The sequence below is a fragment of the Bombus flavifrons genome, chromosome 7 (assembly GCF_040668555.2).
Source record: "Bombus flavifrons isolate JBK064 chromosome 7, iyBomFlav1_principal, whole genome shotgun sequence".
NCBI lineage: Eukaryota > Metazoa > Arthropoda > Insecta > Hymenoptera > Apidae > Bombus > Bombus flavifrons.
Genome location: NC_138448.1, coordinates 16,576,790 through 16,597,966, shown reverse-complemented (window position 1 = coordinate 16,597,966; position 21,177 = coordinate 16,576,790). Strand labels below are relative to the sequence as shown.

Genomic DNA, 21,177 nt, shown 5'->3' with positions numbered 1-21,177 from the left:
TATAAATTCTACCATAGACAACATACGTTTGTAGATTTCGTTGGAATGTTGGCCATGCTTTCGTTCGAAGTCGCATTTGTTTAACTTGTAATAAAAGAATCATGGTTGTCGTTGGTATTTATGAAGGAAGAAATCGATAGATCGATGTTAGCACACATTCACGCTATAGAAATTTCTATACGAAACTAATTATAAAGTAATCGTAAACATTAATTATAGTAGAACGGCACTTGGTGATCAATCACTTTTCTCCTCTTGCACGCACATGAATAACTTGGCGCAGATCACGTTGAAATTGTCTGCAAAAAGTAAACAATTTTTGGTTATATAAATAACGTATGCTCTATATTTATAAATTACAACGAGAATTAATATTCGACTAAAACGAAACTATTTTCTATTTTTATCTCGATAAACTTTTAATTACTCTCTAGACTGCGGACGTTCACGTCGTTTACGTTGTAGATTGAACGCAAATATATAAAAATACAGGAACAACGATGTAAAAATATTGGAAATACGAAAAGAGGAGCAACATCGAGTATCGTAGATAGAAACGTTTATTGAAATGAAATTTTTGTTTCGTTCGTTGTTCCCTTTGCTACACCTTATCTTAAATAACGTTAGTTTATTCGGCGTGATTATTCGACGTTTGTTTTATTACTTGCGTTCTAAATAAAAAGTAGGCAAGTCCGAGTATTATTAGATTTGGAAAATACACTGTTAAGAAAATGATTGTTAGAGAGCACTTACGAGACGATCTGATAATCCATTTAGGTTTCTTTTCCCAATAAATGAAGATGCAATACATAGGAATGCCAGATAAGATGATTATCACTCCTACTCCCACTTCCCATGGAGACACGTAGCAGGGGAATGTGACCAGGAAAGCACATATTATGAAAAATATAATTGGTAATACGATAGACACCTAACGAAGAGAAAGAAACAACGTTATTTATTTATTTCATCTTTATTCCTTATCATTAGCGTGGTCGAATATTAATCGAAATAATGAAAAACCAAAGAATCATATTTCTTGTCTTCCTTACAAACACTATGTCGATTACAATTTCTTCGATCGTTTTTCTTGAACGACGAATAAACGGTTATTCGATTTTGATTTTCATTCGAATTTCCATCAATTTTTCCTGCAAAATTTCCTTATTTTGTATTCGCTTGTAAATGAGAATTAGATATTTTGTCCTATGAGAATCCTATATGAGAATCGTATTTGTTCGTTCGTTTTATATTCGTTGCTGTATTTTTCAATTATTTCATTCGAATTTCGTTTATTACGTCTCGAATGTTTCATAGTCGAATCTGGTTTTAGTTTGAACCGATTTCTAATTTATTACAAATTTATTACAATTCTAATTCGTAATGTCAAAGAAATAGAAGGTATATCGTGCTTTATTTTCGTTATCATGCATTAATTTTTCGTGGAATTTTGCATCTTGGAATTTCCTATGAACGGAATAGAATACCGCGCTGTAACAATTATAGATAAAATACGGAGAAGGAAAAACGTGCAATCTTTAAATTCTTCGCATACCTTTATTGGTCGTTGGCGATCGGGACTTTTGTAACGAAGCCAGAGGAGGCCAGACACCGAGAGCGTAGTGAATAGTGCTTCAACGAAGCTAACATAATAGATTAGCACATAGACATCCTCTATGATCAGAAGTGCCAGGGTGATAATGCACTAGAAACGGAAATTATAGTTTAACGCTTGAGCCAATCCGAGTACGACAGCGAGAAAAAAACGAATCTTTTATATTTTATTTTTTTCCTAATTATAATTAGGAGAATTACAAGGAATTAAAAAGTAATAAACGTTTAATAGTTATTGCGATTACTTCGATACGTATAGTTTGACTTTGGATAGAATTATTCTATAGAATATTTGCGATTCGACCGTTTCCAGCGATAAATACGAACTAATATCACCGTCAACGTTATTTTCATGTTCGTCTGCCACTCGAAACGCCAAGAAAAGAATAAACAATTGCCACGTTTTACGGATACAGCAAATGACTGGTCGAGATAAACGTATTATCCGTCAACTGGTCTATCGACTGGAGCCGCACGAGCGTATCGAAAACAGTCAAGTTTTCCATCTCGTAGGTTTTTGGTGGACGAGACCGGTTCAAAATTTATCTTTCACTGGAATCGTCGTCGAATCGTAGTTTTCGCCTCGAGTATCTCAAGCGCCGAATAAAAGTACACAACGGGTACTTACGAGAAAAATGAGCGACGGCATCGGCGTTAAGTTTCGCACGTTGATGAGAGCAATGGCTGCAGGCAGATGTCCATTGCGAGCTCCTACGAAAAATAATCGCGACGATGCGAAAATTGCTCCGTTCAACGCCCCGAACGTTGAGCAAGCTACGAACAATGGCATTATCCAAGACATCACGCCCAACAGCTTGTCGCTGAAAGTCTGCGCAGAACGACAAATTTAAAAAATTAACAGGTTGTTTCTACTTACCGCGTACGTTTACGCGAATTTTTCTTTTCTTTTTCATCCGTACGATCGAAAACGAGTAAAAAACGCTGTAACGCGTAACTATTATTTTCGAGAGTAACTCGAAGATGCGTACGTTTGCGTGTCACGCACGAGTCGAGTCCGCGACAAAGCGTAGGAGGCAAACGCAGCAAAACGATCGTAAACACCGTTCTTGTTTCTTCGCGGTGTATCTGTCTGTCTATATATAGACAGATAATAATACTTTGTAATAGAAGGCTTTCGCACCTGTGAAACTTACCGCTACACGTATCGTACATACAAATAGAATGTTTCGAAGCGCGCGCGTTATACGATATCTTTTGCCACTTTTAGGACCATAGTCCTTCCAGTGGCAGAAAAAAGATCATAGAAACGGAACGTAAAATTTTGAAGCAACGTTGACGCTGTAACGTTCGTGTCGCAATGGTAGCTTGTTATTCTACTTGCTAATTTACGCGTTCGATCGGTATAGTTTCCGAGCAGTTCCGTTGACTCGTAGCTTTCGCGATACGTAAAGACGATTTCTTTCCTTTCGTTTTTTCCTAACGAAAAATCACCACCAGAAAGTATCACGAATCAACCTCGAACGTATTCGCGTTCGCACGACGTTTTCCAACGTTACGCGTTTTATATCTCTAGCTGCTTTTACGGCTCGCTTTCGAGTTTAAGCACGTACGAAAAAAGATTACACGAATATTCTGATTATTCGTGACAGTCGATATACGAGTTTCGATATATCTTTTTTTTCTCTCACACGATTTCGGCTTGTAGCCGAAGATGCAGTTGGAAAGAAATTCAAACTATCGAGAAATACGAAATAAGATCAAAGGATAGAAGAGTCTATATTCGCATATCCTTGGTGTAGTTTGATAATTCATAGCCGGTATTAATCGATATCGTATTAACGCTGTATTAACGCGAGCGTTAACGACTCGGCAGCCAAATAATTGTTCGCAAAGAAACAAGAACGCTGTGTAACGACGCTGTGGCGTGAAAATATCCGCGAAAAATCGGATCGAACACGACGCAGCAAAATTAGATACGCGTTACTATCGATAGACGATGATTTTAGCCGTTATATTTTCTATTTTCTAGTCTATTTTCTGGAAAGTAATACGCGAATTTATTGGGAATAAGAATAAAGCAGAGTTAAAAAGGCGACGGTGACACGGAATTTGCAAGCGGAGAATTTCCGGATATTGCACGTAGTTGCCAAAAAGAGAGTTGCAGCTTCTTTTTTTTTTTTTTTAACCGCGTCAAACGGAAGTCGTACGTAAGAAAAATTCGTGCAAAGACAGGACCAAACGTATCTGAAATTACGTCAAGCGCGATAAAATTTGGCGCGTAACGTAACAACGTTTGGAGAACAAAATGTTTAATCAGTATTAGTAAGATAAGCGGATCTTTCTCGTTTCCATGATAATATATATATATATTGTTGTTGTTGTTGTTGTAAGATTGTAATTCTAAAGTACCACGTCTCCTTTACAATGGTAGCAGAATAGGTGTGTCTTTACCGTGGATAATCGATAGGAAGAAAATCTTCCCAATGTTGAAGAAACGTTCGGTTCTGAAAAGACCAAATTAAACGAATTCAAAATAAAGATAAACTTACGACAGCGACAGCGTTCGATGCCAGAATTTCATCTTGCGTTAACACCACGAAATAAGCAATGTTCGCCAGGACATAAATCACAGTCACCAACGGCAATGATATGCAAATCGCTCTTGGAAGATTTCTGCAAAAATGATAATTATATATATATATATATTTTTTTTTTTACATCACGTTATCGAGATAATTTTCTCGATTCGCTTGTCAACGTTCCCTCCACTTTTATTACGTATTCGTTTCGTACTACTAGGAAAATTATGTACTTGAAAATTTCGGTCGAGAAACCGTTGGTAAATTTTCTGTGAAATCGACATTTCGGCAAATAACTTTTGTCATCGTCGTAAAAGATTTTTCTATCTAAAAAATCAAATCCTACCATTAATTTTGTAGAAAGAATTACGTTCTTGTCGTTAGAAATATAATACGATCGTCGATACGGTTTAAACGTCGTTTTTAACGATATTTGAATATTTGTTTAGATTTTAATACTCGCTTTCTGCTGTTCGTTATCGACGAAAACAGGTCGTGTATTTTCTTCAAACTGTCGCTTCTATCGATAATAAACGCGACAACAAAGACTCGTACGAATTATCGACGAACAAAGAGCGCAAAACACGAAAATCGCCAAACTAGATTTAGAAACGCGAAAATCTCATTCATGTTTTAAATATAAACTACGTAAATATCGCTCGCACACACGATGCGTCACTTTTACTCCGTAATTCTACGAATATCTTTGTTCGCGTTGTTATCGAGAAGTTCGTTCCACTTTCGTACTCGTCGTCAGTTGCTCGGATCGAACAAACACACCGCGCGAAAAATTGAGTCGCGTGCAGCAACCTACGCGAACGCTGTTCCACGCTCACCGCTGCTTCCGTTCGACAGGATGTATCGTTAAATTAAACCATGGTTTTGTTCCCTTCGATATAATCGTTGTAGTTACGGCCGATTTGCCGCGACTCGAGCAAATCGATTCTCCAAAGATGTTTCTTCGTCTTGGAATTTTTGATCGTACAGCTATAGGTTAGAGATCGAGAAGAGTCTTTCAAGCCGTCTAATAAAACGAATAAACGAACGTCTAACGCTGTTAACCATATAATATATATATATATATATATATGTATATAGATGATAGCGATGGGAACTTTGCGCGCAACGTGGATATATTATGTACGCAGGATGTTCCCCTGCAGTACTTTATGCGACTGCCGTAGGAAAACATTGCGCGGAACGCGCACCTTGACGATACGTCTCGAGGTGGTTGAAATCCGCGAGATCGCTTGGAAGACGCGAACGCGACGAGCTACGGAGCTTCGATATCGAACGATGTCCGTTTATCGTTTTAACGCGTATACACGTTCGGATAGTACAAGCGAAGAGGATCGCTTTTGGCATATTCCGTACTCCTCCCGGCAAGTTGTTCGAGGATCGATCTATCAGGGTGTAGATATCGCGCGAGGGTAACGGGTACGATCCCGCATCCTCGCGAACGATCCTCGTGTACGACGGTCCGGATCTGGCTCGTACAACGGATTATATTATCGTTATTATCTGACGAGTGGACCGGAGCTCGGCGACGTATCCGAAATTTGACTTACTCGCGGGAATCGTTCGACTCGCGACCGACGAATCGGCAAATTTCTGCAAGCGAGACCACCAGGGGAACATCCTCTACGAAATGTAAAAGTTTTCATCCCGATAGGAATGATCGTCCGCTGCGGAATAATCGCTGGACATACATAAAAGATACATACTCGTCGAATCGATAACCTCCTCCTTTTCGAAGTCGGTTAAAAAGACAAGAGCTGTCCTCTCTCCATGTGCCGCGCGCAGCTTCAACTTCGTATATCGTTTCGTTGTGCGCTAGAGAGGTGAGACGTGTTTTTCAGTGATAAGATTCGGTTAAATATATTTCTTAGAGACAGGTAAATACGGATAAGGGAGAAGGAGAGCGATCGGACTACGGAGAGTTCGCGAAGAGGCTCGGAGTTTCGCGACAACCGATAGATCGTTTACGGACCGAGCTCGGAGAGAAAACTCTGGAAACGTGGACGACGCGCGATAATATATTCGCCATCTTAACCTACGCCATCTTTGTAAAAATTAAACGAGATAACGTTTCCGGTACTTTGATCGTTCCTGATTCGAGAGCTCCGTCTTGGCAGCCTTTACTCGTCGATTTAGCATTTATTCGTTTATTCATTAGCGTTCCTACGTAGATCGAAAGTTCAGCCGTTTCGGCGAAACGCAGAGTATCGGGACGGCTTTTTTTATCGTTAGGCGTTTTTTTTTTTTTTTATCGAAGCGGTAGAACTATTGCTAGCGTCGTTAGCCGCAGCTACAGCTATTTTTCCAACGAATCTAACGTTGATTTCTATTCGCCTCCTAGGAGATATTTCCTAAAATCTTTAACGGAGAGTCGAAGTTTCGGTGCATCTTGTAGAACCTTAAATATGCTTTTCGACCTGAAATTTCGCTCGTACTTGCGTATAAGACGGAGGACGATTCGTGGATCGGCACGGCGAGTAGGTGGACATAGTCAGTTTCCGGTAAAGCCGGTTTTCTACGTATACTTTTCGCGGCTCGTTCTACGAGACGCGTGGCTTACTTTAGCTGCATCTCGGACAAAAACAGTCACATTATCAGGCCGGTAATATCTTTGAACGATCGTTTCTTTCGATTAATCGTAAATTTGCAATGTCGAGTTGCGTCGCGTTCCCTCCATTTCGACGAATACGTACTTTAGAACGTACTTTCTTCCGTATCGAGTTTATTTAAGAGGATAAACAAGTCGTTTCGTTCGCTCGATAAATTAAATTAATTCGATAAATTAAAGATTCCAGTGGCTAAAATTGCTACTTCTTGAAACATTCGCGTACTCGTAATCTCGAGGACGAACCGAATAAAGTATAACACGTCGCACGATCCAACCAACTTATGTTTAACCGGTGTTTCGTTAAATCGGTCGTAATCGTGCGAAGAGTCTCGTTCGAAGAAACTACGATTTTCTCTCGGAAGCTGCGCCAAAATGCCCGCGAAAGGAAAGGGAACGAATCTGGTTTCTTTGTTTGTTTATTAACAGCGAGACATCGCGACTTCCGACGAAGAGAAAGCGAGAAAGGTTCGCTCGCTCGATTACTATTTCAAGCGAATAAGGTTTTCCTTCGTCTTTACGGGAAACCGAAGAACGGTTGTTCGGGCAAGAATTTTTCAAAATTCTATCACGCGACATCCCGAGAGATAAAACGTCGATGATCGAACGTTTCAAAAACCAAACCGATCGATTTTATCTTTTTGTACGTGAAAGGCGTTGGTCTTCGTCTTATAACGTATACAATTCCGTGTTTCGTGTACCCCGCGTATAAATTATATCGCGGTAATTGCAAATAGTAATCGTAAATTTTGACGTAAATATTAGAAAATATTTGTACGCATATTTTTCTTCCACTACTTTTCGACGTATCGCAGAGTTCGATCACAAAAAAAAAAAAAAAAAAAAAAAAAAAAAAAAAAAAAAAAAAAAATATGGAGCAAGGCTCGCAAACGACTCTGTTGATTAACACGCGTCAAAGTTCCGCTAGAAATAACGATACGTTACCTATAAGGATCCTTTAGCTCCTCGGTTACGTAATTCAGATAATTCCATCCGGAATAAGAGAACAGGCCTGAATAAACGGCTAGAGCGACGTAGCCAGGCTGGGTATTGGTTCCATCCATGGGATGGCGAAAATTTTCCGTGTGACCCATGCAGAGCCACCAAAATCCAGCAACCATGATGATCACCAGGGCGAAAATCTTCGTTCCGGTGAAGATATCCTGCACTCTGGTCGCCCATTTCACGTTGTAACAGTTGATGGCTGTTAACAAGCCTGCAACCATATCGATCGGATAATATCGTTTATTTGGAATTAAAAGGGAAAATACGATTTTTCCCATCCGTTTATTTACGTTCGTCGGCCATTCGCGTTCCGCTACACGTCGTCGGTCTTTATTTTCGCGCTACGATATAAATTCGCAAGTACGTGCGCTGATACGACGGACGAGGCGACGTTTCTAGTTTCAGATTACAGCGATAAAATATAAAGCTTGACACGAAGTGTAATTACGTTGTTATTTGTTACGCAAACCCGTGGATTTGAAAGGCTAATTCGAAACCAGTCCATATCGTATATGGTAATCGTTTTTAATACGCAGCTGTGCACGGGGCTGTAACGCGAAGGATCAGTCTTCGTTAACACATTACATATGTATAAACAGAAGATAAGAGTTAGGTCGAGTTAGCTTTATAAATTCGACGAACGATACCGACGCATGCGGTGCTACGGATGCACGCGAAATTCGCTGTAGCGCTACCGGCGGTTACTCGCAAATATCTCGACAACTAAGGTCGAGCTGTGGTAACGCGCAAAAGTAAAAGTCGCTCGAAATCTAAGCTACCGTCAGCTTTCTAAATAATAACGTATATATTTCTTAAACGTTTATCGTTCGAGATATACTCGCTAATATCGTTAGAAATCGTTCGTTCGCGTTTCTGAACGTTACGATCGTTCTAAAAACCCGTTGGCCAACTTTTCGTTCAATCGACGAGCGATTATTTTCTTCTTCTTCTTCTTCTTCTTCTCCTCTCGCCGATTATCTTCTCCTAGCAATTTCTAGAAAATTTATTACACGTACTCGAAACCAGACGAAACAAGAGTGCGACATTTTCGAAAACTCGGTATTAAGAATTTTTGACGACACGCGGTAGATCTCACGGCATACGCGTTAGCGAATAAAGGTCATCGACAAGTATGTATAAGCGATCAATGCCTGCAACATTAATATCCGCGGAAACGAAATTACATGCACACAGGCGAACGTTTTTGTACGAAGCGCGTGTTAGAACTGCTACTCGAAAGTACGCGAATATTTCGAATTATCTTACTGCACGCTTCTGCTTCGAGATAAACTTTTATCGTCCTCGTAATAACGATTTCTATACGAATTTGCTGCGAACGATGAAAAGATATTCCGTCGGATAAAAGTTTGATGTATATCGTTAGACCGCGGATGTTCGTGCAATATAATGCGCATAATGCGCGTGTGTTGCATGTCTATGTTTAAGAACATGTGCGAAAACGTATTGCGTATCGCTTACGCTTATATATCGTGTCGTATATTTATCCTAATCGTTTAAAACGCTAATAACGATAATATATAATCAATGTCAAGTACAGGCTACATCGAGTTGCGTATTCGTCGTCGACTATTAGTTTCGTCTAGAATCCGGCCGTTTCTTTTCGCGCTACGTTACGTCTCGATCTCCGAGAGCGAGAAACGTTGGGTTACGTACGATACACCGTATGCACAGGATACAGTAACGAGTACGTTTATCGCGCATCATCTTCGAGTTGCCGTTCGAACAAGTATAATTATAGGCGAGATAGGCGAGATAGGCGAGAACACGGAGCGATTTGTTCGTCGCCGTGGAACTTTAAATTTCACGTCGCAACAAGGAGATCGCTGTTCTCTATACGACAAAGAGGAGCGAGCCTCGCGTTTTCGCCCGACAATTTCGCGACCCTGCGCGCTACTCCCGCTTCTCTGCAGATATTCGTATTCTTTTTCCTTCTCTCAAACAACTACGGGTAATCGCGATCGAATATTTCTTCCTCTTTGGTTTAAAGTCGCGTTCGACCGTCAAAGTTATCGGAGAATTGAAAAATGATCTTTTGATACGCTGTCGAAAGTACGATTCCGAACAACTTTCTTCTTCGGCGCAATACGTGGCCGATGCACGATGAACGATACGATGCGAAATTTCTAAACGTTTTCGTTCGATAACGACCTTCTTCTCGAAAGATGGACGAACGAACGCCGTTTGGTTTTTGCAAAAATTCGCCAAATTCGTTCGCTGCTACATACAGTAGCCGGACGAAACGACCTGTCCCAAACCTATCTTATCTAAACTTATCTCCGATTTATAGCATATATAAAGCGGAGTTGCGCCAACTTGGCTATTTCGCGCGATCCTTCGGACGATAGAGCCCCGTGCGCGCACCCGTATACGCGACGCTGCAAGAGATCCAAGAATCCGTTATTAGCTTAGTTTCTTCGATTCGGTCGTCGCGAGGTGACGTAGGGCAACGTTTGCCTAAAATAACGACGAACGTACGTGGTTGCGAACGAGATTATCGTAGAAGCTGTTTATTCGCGTCCGTGTGATACGACGCGAAGATAAAGAGATCGATCGGGGTTGACGGACAAGAAAACGGGTCGCCGAGCAACGAACGCGTGGCGGCTGCTACGCTTCCGTCACACGGACGCGTACGTACGGGCGGCGATCGATGTACCGGTACCGGCAATTTTTTGCCGATATTAAGACCGAAATTACGCATAGAAAAAAATTATTTGGAATCGTGCGGCCGATAACGTTCGAGAGTTTAGCGAATTTCCGATCCGAAGAGGTCGACGTTTGTAATTTCAAGGGTGTTCTTACACGTGATAACGGCAGCGAGTAGTCGCACGGCTGCGTACGGAGGAACGCAACCGTGCCAAACTGGTTGCAAGATGTATTGTGCGAACGTTAGGGCTGTGATCGCGTTTCCAGTTGGGACCAGCACGAACAATGCCACGTAGAGGTAGAGGAAAGCCGGTAGGGGTCCAAAAGCGTCGTTGATGTAAGCGTAGTCGCCTCCGGACTTCGGGATCATGGTACCTGTATTCAAAAAAAATTCAAGTATTTTTATTTTGACCGAGCAACGTTGTCGTCGATACGAGGCTAGTGAGAAAGAAGGCGATCGTCCATCGTTTTTATCGGGATCGTTCGCCGTGATATTCGTAAAAAAGATCCTACCCTACGAAAGGTCAACGAATTCGCCTTCGGAAGCGCCATCGAACGATATTATCAAACACCGGTTGCAAGCCGGAGAAATCTCGCGCGCTTATACCGTATCGTATTTATCTATGCACGCTACGACGCGATATAGTCGCAGGACTTTGATAACTTCGATAACGCGCGTACACAGCGTCACAGCTGGCAAGCAACTAGAATACGTGTAACGCGCAAAAATACGATACATCGAGTACCTCGAATGGAATACGGGTTGTAATTTTGGTAAATGACATTGACCTCGACACACGACCTTGGATATAAGCTTCGCGTTCCAACGAAGAGATTCGAGTACCATGGAGTTCGATCGTACTGTAATTAAGACGAATCGCGTCGAATTGAGCCTAACAACGCGCGAAGCATTCGAGCGATCGCGAACAGCGGTGGAGAGCGGATAATCGCGTTTAACGTAACGCGTTGAAACTCGTGGGCGATCGAACGAGTCGCAAGTACCTATCGCGTTATTCGCGAGATACGTAGAGACGTTCGCCGAACGTTAAATTCGTCCTACGACCCTTGGCTCCTTACGTTCCAACATTTAAACGCGATAGGGAACGTCGGTGAAACGTTTGGATCCGAAACTTTGAAACTACGTCCTATTAATACCGGTTTAACTATCCACGTGTCACTCGCAACAACGTAAAACTAAATCTCTCTTCGCACGACTAGATATATATGGTAGTTGGATCGAATTTTTCATCGATGCCGATTTTGTTTAAACGTTCCAAGCGCTCTCGACGAGCGCAATATCCAACATCATCGAAATAAATCTCTGTTCGAACGATCGGTCAAATAAAATTTCTCTTATTTTGGTCGATATAGACAGGTGTTTGAAAATACGCAAACTTTCGTCCGTGGTACACGGAATTTCTACTCGAAAATTCTGACGCGTAAATCTAAGATTTCGGCATCCTTGATCTTCGTCTTGCTGGATCGAAAAGATGGACCATCGAGGCAAAAAGATTTCGATCGAACGTGTCGAATCCGACCAATTATAGGTAGGATGAATATCGTTTTCGAAGAAAGCTACAAACGTTGAAAATTTGATGGAAAATTCGATCGAAAATTCGATCGTTTCGTCCGCAACGACGCAGTAACACGCCGTATCTACGATAGGAAGAAGAGTTTCGAAGAGACTCGATGAAATCGGCCGAATCGCTGGCATCGGTAATTCGATCGAGCATCGTTGACCCTTTTCTCGGAGTCACGGATCGGGTTACGTTGGTCGCGTGCCACGACACATTTTAATTACATCGTTCAAGTAGAAGAAACGAATCGCGCGTTCTCCAACGCGAAGAAAACTCTGCCCCCCTCTCTCGTATTATACTTTGGATACTCTATATATTTATCTTTACACGCCGTATTCATTCCGCGCAATTTTATCCGAAAGATGGATTTTTCGTTTGATTTTGCGATAAAAAAATGTGTCGTTAAATCGATATATTACACGCGGTACCGTAACGGTAACGCGAACGATCATCGATAGAAAAGTCTGGCGTATTTTCGGATAATTTTACGAAACAAAATTTTATCAAAATCGATCCGCCGCGTTTAGCTGTAACGCTTCTTATAGATGCGGTCGCATCTGCGCGCAGATGAATAAAATGTTCGTTATAATCCTTTATATTCGAGTACGACGTTCGTCCGATCGAATGTTAACGTATTACCAGAACCATTCGTTGCCAAGGAAACGTCGTACATTTTCGACGCGAGATCGTGACAATATTCAAACGTTTTCACAGTATCTACGAACGTAACGTGACCACCGTGCCAGATTATTTTCGGATAAATCGTTCGTTTCGGTTATACGCGTATTTGTACGTATTCCGCTATAGCGAATACTCCTTTTGCGAACGTTTGTACGCGTCTCGTGGACGTGGACTGTGAACAGAGTGGCCCAACTTACGGCAGGGCACAGGGGCTCTGAACCAAGGCGAACGACGAATCATCTTCTCGACTCGGCAAGACGAAATTGTCGCTAGCGATAAGACCAAGTTCGATACGTATTGGTAAAGCCGAATCGAACTGCAAGCTTCGTCTCGTAGAGTTCGAATACCACTCGTTAAACGGAGGAGCTTGTTACAAATTTACCAAGAGGGTCGTTCGAATTTTAATCTTTCGTCGATAAATTTACTTTTCGTATCGTAAATGTTACTTTTGATCGTTGCTTCCCCTTTAATTCGTATACACGTATGTATGTATATATATATATATGTACAGTTAGTAGCAGTATAGTTCATTTCCGTGATATTTTGTATGATTCGAATAACATAGCTAGAAATATCGCGGTCCAAGAATTTTCATCGCTTTAACGATAGGACGTTGATCCTTTGTCATTTAAATACGACAAATCTCCGTTTCAGCAATACCGAAATATCGTCGTTTCAAAATTCGTTTCGTCTCTTATTTACTTTGTAAAAAGACGCTACTCTTAGTTACGCGTTAAAGCTGGAAGCATCGACGATCGAAAAATTAAAAAGTAAAAAGTAAAAAGAAAATGTAAAACGATCGATGCTACACGCAATTGTAAAATATTTACCGACAAATCTCTATCTTTTTGGAAATTCGTCTAGATTTGAAAAAAAATAATCCGTACAATCTGTTGACCTTTGCTCGTGAGGCGTTGAGAGCATCGTTTTCCGATCATCGCGCAACACGTGTAGTTGAACGTCGTTACCAGTTTCCAAGCGTCCTATCAATTGCGGTCGTTCTAATTATGCTTTTAGTTCGTCGTTCTAGAGTCTGCACTCCGAAGCGTCTTAACGCACAGTGTATTAGACGAATGGAAACGTCTATTTCTAAGTGAAGAAAACGGAAAAGAAAGGAAAGGTAGGACTCGCTACCTTATCGCGGGGCTGGTAAATCGTAAATTTAAATTACTTGCTAAAAATGACTATATTCGGATATCGCCGTGTACGAGTTGTTGAAAAGTCGCATCGACCAACTTGGTAAATTGGAACGTTTACGTTGAAATTTACCTCGACGGTTGACGGTCGCGTCCGATAGCACAGAGAGATACGTACGAAGAGTGAGAGCGAGAGAGAGCGCGAGCATAGTCGTACGTTACCTTACCGTGTAAGCAGACGCGCCGTGGAAATAAAAAGAAAACGTCGCATGCGGGCGTCTTCTGCTTCTATCCTTGTCTAATCAGGCGTATACATTGCCGCTGTTCGTTGATCGGTGTCTCGTACGCTCGCGTATTTATCGCAGGATCGTACACGCGTTATTAGACAAGGACCCAAGAGATCTCTATGCAGCGGTCGCTTTCTATAACTACGTCGCTTTTTCGACTCGCTCGCGCACTCCGTCTTCGCGTTTCTATGCTCGATAGCTGCACCTCATCGTCGTCCTTGTCACGTTCTTAGCACGCGAGTGCTTTATCGACGTCTACCGACTTTTGTCGCCCGACTACGCGCATTGTACACCGCGGAGAATCAATTTACTTTTCAAGATGTCGCAAAAGAAAAACACCGATACGGTGAAAGCGATCAGAGCTTAACTCGTGGTCTACGCTTGTACAAAAATAGCTTTAATAATCGCGTTTGTCCATCTCGTTCAGCATCTACAAGACCGATAAAAGCGAGTTTCCCTTAAAACGGATGTTTTCCGAACGAAACCTTTCCGCTTACTTGCATCTGCCTGTTAACATTTACGAAACATCGCAAATCCTCGAAAGGCTTTTCTCCATAGAAAAAATAAAATATATGTCGGAGATGAAAGGACATCGGAGCCTTCCCTTTGGAACTTCGGGAAAGTTCGTCAACACCGTAATTTAGATTCTACCTGAGGTGTAATTAAACAATTGTCGCCATTCAAACCGATTGTATTTGTGCGAGATTTATGATAGCGAGCTTGGGCTCGAGGCGACCCTATTCTTCGGGTACGATGGTTGCCAAATGCCGACGCATCTCCACGGTACACGTTCAGCTAGCCCGAGGGCCGTTATAAACGTTAAGATTTAGTTATCCAAAGTCCTTCGGACGGACAAACGATCTTTGTCCCAACTACGGAAAGATAGGGGAGATCTATTTTTTCAACGAACGACGCCTCCCGCTAGCGACCTTCCCTCGAGGACGGCTAGCATCCTTTTCTAACCACCAACATGGAAATTCGCCAATTAACAGCAACGTCGATTTCCCTCGCTTTCCGAACGAAGGCTATCCTCGACGAATTCGATGATCTCGTCGTGCCCTTAGACACACCCTTAGTCATAGTTTTCCTCGACAGCGTCACCGTGCCGGAGAGACACCTTTTCGTACGATCTCGTCGACGATTGAAGTAACGTTCTACGAGCAGTGATTATTTCGCGTTTTAATATAAAGTCCAACTTAGAATTTGACGGAATTTGTCGATGAACATCGCGATCACCCGTTACCACCGTAATATCTCTACCTGTATCAATAAGCTGTATCTTTGTTGTACCGCATCGATGGCTAATTCCAGTGAAAATTCATTAAACGCCCCTAACCCTAATTCCAATGTAAACCCGACGTATATATACGTCGAATTCTCGTTATGATTAGGGTTAGGGGCGTGAAACGAATCCTCGTTTGAACTACACATTGTCGCTATGCAATGGAGGAGACATCGACTAGTGCAAATACGACTACTACAGAATTTGACAAGTAACCGCGGTAATCAGACGCTCGAGAAGCTAACGACAACGACCCTAGGTCCGACAACGAATCCGCGGTCAACGGGTTAGTAGGCTTATTTCTTCGTCGAAGTCTAAGTTGGAATCGATATCGAGACGTTAGTTAACTAGTCCAAGAGCTCGTACACCAGCGAAAAAGTGACTTTCCGTCACGGTGACGCTGTCGAGGAAAACTATGACGGGGTGTGTCTAAAAGCACGAAATCCTCGGATTCGTGGAGAAACGTCTTCACTCGGGAAGCGAGGGAAATTGACGCTGCCGTTAACTGGTCAATTTGGGACAAAGACCGCTTGTCCGTTTGAAGAACCTTAATTAACAAAATCCTAAGATTTATAACGGGTCCTCGGGCTAGCCGAACTTGTGTAGGTGCATCGACATCTGGTAATCGTTTTGCCCGAAGGAACCGTTGGAATGTTTACCGTCGAGTACCTCTACGGGTATTTCTTTTAACGAAGGCCATATTATTACTCCACACCTTTGTTAGACGGAGCGTTCGTCCCATTGACCGCGGCTACGTTCGGCCACTGATCGTCGCCTTGAGCCCAAGCTCATTGTCATGAATCTCAAATAAATACAATTGGGTAGAATGACGGCAAATTGTTTAATTACAGCTGTAGACGTTAATTACAATTTTATGGATTTTCTCTAAGTTCCAGAGGGGAGACTCCGGTGTCCTTTCATCTCCGACGTGTGTGTGTGTGTGTGTGTGTGTGTTATAACTGCAGACACATGGACGAGTTCCAACGAGCTGATCGCACAGTCGTTTCGATTCGAAGGAAACGCCAATTTCAATTTTCAGGCCGTAAAACCGTTTTATAACGATGAGATGCTCGAATCGTCGAATCTGTTGAAAAATTTACGGAAGATGTCTCGCGCAACGAAGGCGAGACTAAACAAGACTAGAGAGAGAGAAGGATTCGCGGAGGATTCGAGGAGGATGAGGATGTAGAAGGCGATAGAACACCTGGCTGAGGGCTGCAGACGCGGGAGTGCGAGGATCAGCATGGAGGTCTTTTTGGACGACGCAGGAACGGGCCTAGAGCAAATGAAAAGAATTTCGAGGGACAAAGAGGACACCGGCAGAGGTTCGGGGGACAGGAGGAGGGAACGGCACCAAAGAAAGGGGTAATAACGGCAGGATAAAGTAGGTTTAGCGGTAATTGGAAAGAAAAACAGCTACCACGATCTTATCTGGAGTAAACAAGAATTATGTACGTACGAAATATTAATCTAATGCGTATTCGTTATAAAAATATTGTTCTGTTTGTTTGTGATACCGAAAACAATTACTTTGAAAGGTTTCAACTTTGATTTTTCTCATCGCCGTTACATCGAATCCTATGACTTTCAAAATGTTACGATTATTATGCTACTTACGCGTACACAATTGCATCTGATACCTTTATAAGTAAACGATGAAAAAAAAAAAAGAAACTAAAACTACGCGAATAATGCGGTCTTCGCTAACTTGTGTTACAATGTCGTCATGCAACTATTTCGCAAATGTACTGCGTGTATAATTCAAGTATATACGCGTGATAATCAAGGAAGAGCCGTGCGATACCGATCAAAGTTAGTTCTGGCTCCTTTTTACAGCTGATATTTTCTTTCTCGCGTAAATAAATGAATTTTTTCTATTAACTATATTATATCTAGCCTATTAAGTGTAACTAGTCCCAATGGTAATGATTATGATTAACAATAAATTAACGACGAAAGTAAAAAGTTTATCGTAAACAAATAAAAATTTCGATCCTTGAATCAATTTATGTTTAAATTATGCTTATAAAGTAAAGAACAAATTGATAAGCAAAAAGGGTCTCGTCTCATCTCGACCATTAGTCGTTGAGATAACGCTCAGTTTGTATGCGCAGGATCAATTCTTTGTACGGTAACTGACGCTACTCTCCGGTCGAGACAGCGCGCCCCAACCGCGCTCGGGCCACTAGCTCGCCGGCATACTTCGACTTTATTAATCTATTATTGGCTTCGTTTCTTGTTCAATTTATACAGCAAAACACAAACAAACATATTTAAAATCGTAGCAATCGAATTATGGCCAACAACAAAAATAATTTATTCCAATTCTATCTGCTGTAATTTGAGCCAATCAAGTACCCTTTTCAAATCGATTGACTTGAAAAATAAAAATAACATAAAAACGAAAATAATTTAATCGCTTCGTGCTTAAATTTTTAAATCGATTTAATATCTTAAAAATAGACCGCAAGTGTCTTAGAGCAACTGTTACTTTCTAAGCCAATTGACTGGGGCAAAAGGTGATGCAAGAGTCGAAAGGTCTGTCCGCAGACGTATACTGTCGCGAATAATAAAATCAAAACGTGTAGCAATTGATAAAAGAAAAGATACGCTATTTCTTTCGTACAATATTCTGAAATAATAGCTACATCCCTGTTATATGTCATTTTTCCGTCAAATTGCATATAAATACAATGCATTTTACATTTAATATTTATATCACGTTCTATGTTACGCTGATATATATATACATATATATATATAATGTATAAAATACTAATAACACTATATCACCACGATATATACGTGGTCTATTTTAATATTTTAAATTGCTCTTCTAAAAAAGCATATGCACATGTACCTTCGTCAAAAAAGATAAGAAAAGAAAATTAACCATACGTGTACCTTTTTTCACCATGTCACCGCTGATTAGCCGTGATTTGCGAATAACCCTACATAGATCATACAGACGCAACGCGGACGACCGCAGCGGAATTTTAAATTAAATGTAGCAAATATTTCTCGTCGATAACATCTGGACTGATACATATTTAGTACTCACCGAGTTCCGCGTAACATAGTGCACCGATCAGAGACAAAACACCGGAAAAGATCCAAACTATCAAAGCCTGTCCAACGCTGCCGCTATTTTCCAGCACACCCTTCGGCGATACGAAGATTCCGGCGCCAACGATAATGCCGACGATAATCGCCACACCGTCCAGCAAACCGAGTTCTTTTTTCAATTTCACCGCATCGTTTTCATGGTTGATGACTTTCGTGATCGCCAAAACTTGCTTCTCCATTGGCGCGATTTTGTCCGGCATCGTGTGCACCGCTTTCAAAATTACTGTTCGCGAGATACTCGTCCGTCGATAGCCGAAAAATTACTGAACGGTGCGAGCATACCGAGAGACGGCACACGCCTGATGCACGTGTGAAAACGACAAAGAAGAGCGAAGAAATATACGTGCACAGAGACAAAGACACCGGCTCTCTCTCGCCGCGTGGCGTCGTTCACTCAACGGACACACGTGCGCGACTGCAGTCCTTTCTACGGTAGCAACGCTGTCGCCGCCTGCCGGCGATCGTCATTTCCACGATTAAAACGCGAGTAACGCGAGTAACGCGAGTAACGATGGGACCGATGCAAACAAGATGCAATACACGTTTCTCATATTCTAACAATTCGATTCGAACAAGTGTATGGAAAATCCATACAGAGTCGCAGACGACAGTTATCGCAACACTTATGATTCGAGCTAAGAAAGTTGTAGGATAGCGATCGATATGTTAGTTTGAATGATTTTCATCCTGAATAAACATTATAAATGATTACGATCTGTTTGGTTACCAATGGTAACCATTCAACCATTATCCATCACGGATATGTATTCTTTTTCAGTTACCTACGATCATTACCGACCACGGAATAGTTATCCTGGTTACGTACAGGATAAAATTAATTTTTTTAATATCGAACTACCCTTTAATTAGTTATCGTACTCTACAACTAAAAGAGGAAAGAAACGGTGTAAACTTTTCAAGCTGTTAGAAATCGAAGGGTCGAAAGACAATTTTCGAGAGTCATCGACGATGGTTACTAGTAACCAGAGAATGTCAGTATCGCGGATAATGGTTGTTCGTAATCTTTTGCTTACGGCCAAGAAAGCTAAAAAAGCTCTTTTGCCCAAAAATTCCGCAGTTTTGATGATGAAATACTCACGTTGCGATCGTGCTCAGCACTTAGCACGGCTTACAGTTAGGTTATTTAGAAAAGCATAAATAAAGTAAATTATCGTTTTGCCAACAATGATTGTATTAGCATACTGAATACATTACCAAAAGCCATTACACAAATCGAAGTTACAAAAAGAATTTGGTAATGTTAGAAAGATAGTTTATTATAGCGTTGTGAAGTATTTCAGTTTCTTTAAATTTCATAAAATTGCAGGGCCTAAATGGAACAAAATATAGTAACGAAGAAACTATTGAATAACTTCTGAAGTTTTTTTTTTTTACAATTAAAATGCCTATTCAATAGTGTAAATCGAATAGAATCCAATAATGTAAATTGATTAAGAAGAAATTACAAATAAAATATGTGCGGCGTTATCGCGACTTTGGTCCTTAATGGATCAATAGAGTTATTAAATCGATATTGATATTTTCGTATAAGTATCGAAGACATGTATCGATTCTTCTTGATGGCTGCGTCTTTGATACAATTCGATACAAGATCGAAACTTGTAAAATGGCACCCAGCGATAAATAGATTGCATATATCTGTGCAATTATAAGAGATTTTAAAGTGTAAAAATGTCCAGAAGAATATGCATATAACTAGAATAATCATGTAAAATTTGAATTTGATAAATATCGATGAGGTATCAGTCCCAACGTTATTCGTAAGTTTTATTTTCACATACCGTTCTTTTTGATTAAAATCACGATCAGCTGACGTTTATTTTACAGAAACGCGGGAGCGTTCGCTCAACGTACATATATATATATATATATATATATATATATATATATATATATATATATATATATATATATATATATATATAGATATGTATGTGTATATGTATGTATGTATGTATGCAGCGTTCTCCCCCCCCTTCTCTCTCTCTCTCTCTCTCTCTCTCTCTTTGTCTCTCTTTTAACCACACTTGTATACATGAATAGCGATATTCCAATCTTTTGTTTTCGAAATCTGCTCTATAATCCTGTTATAATTTTTAGCTATTACTATTGGAGTTATAAAGTTGAATAATTGGATAATATAAATATTACTATCTATAGATTTTACTACTGGTATTATAATTTTTAGCTGTATTATTATTAATATTACAAATGTTACTATTTGTAGATATATTACTATTTGCGTTATAATTTTGCTGTAATTTATAGTAGACTTTTCGTAGGCATTATCATTAAATTGGGTAGTTCATGCAATAGAAAATAATTTAGAAATTGAGAATTGATTAGCGTTATAAGTAAGCTGCGGAAAATATAACTATGAAATTGAAACTTGCATAAAAAGTTGTTTTATCTATTAAATATCATAAAGAGTACAGTACTTTGGATATTTTATACATTTCTGCATATTATGTGCATTCAAATCAAATCGCATCTAATCCAATTGTATTCAATCTATCAAGTACGCAATCTGTACTAACACGTAAAAATATCACTAATTACATTCACATATTGTCATTATATGTCACACTTGTATATCGCATTTTATCGACCGACGTTTCCAC

The 21,177-nt window shown here is 40.6% G+C and overlaps 1 protein-coding gene across 1 annotated transcript; it reads right to left on the bottom strand.

Annotated features, from left to right (window-relative positions):
* Positions 1 to 153: 153 nt before the first annotated feature.
* mnd (L-type amino acid transporter minidiscs) lies at positions 154 to 20,450 on the bottom strand. The gene is made up of 9 exons (XM_069117467.1): positions 20,338 to 20,450; positions 18,471 to 18,986; positions 10,603 to 10,821; positions 7,723 to 7,993; positions 4,125 to 4,248; positions 2,243 to 2,443; positions 1,556 to 1,705; positions 754 to 931; positions 154 to 299 (listed from the first exon to the last, which is right to left on the bottom strand). The coding sequence occupies exons 2-9, from the start codon at positions 18,733 to 18,735 to the stop codon at positions 238 to 240; spliced, it is 1,470 nt and encodes a 489-aa protein (XP_068973568.1). The 5' UTR covers positions 18,736 to 18,986; positions 20,338 to 20,450; the 3' UTR covers positions 154 to 237.
* Between the last annotated feature and the right edge of the window lie 727 nt (positions 20,451 to 21,177).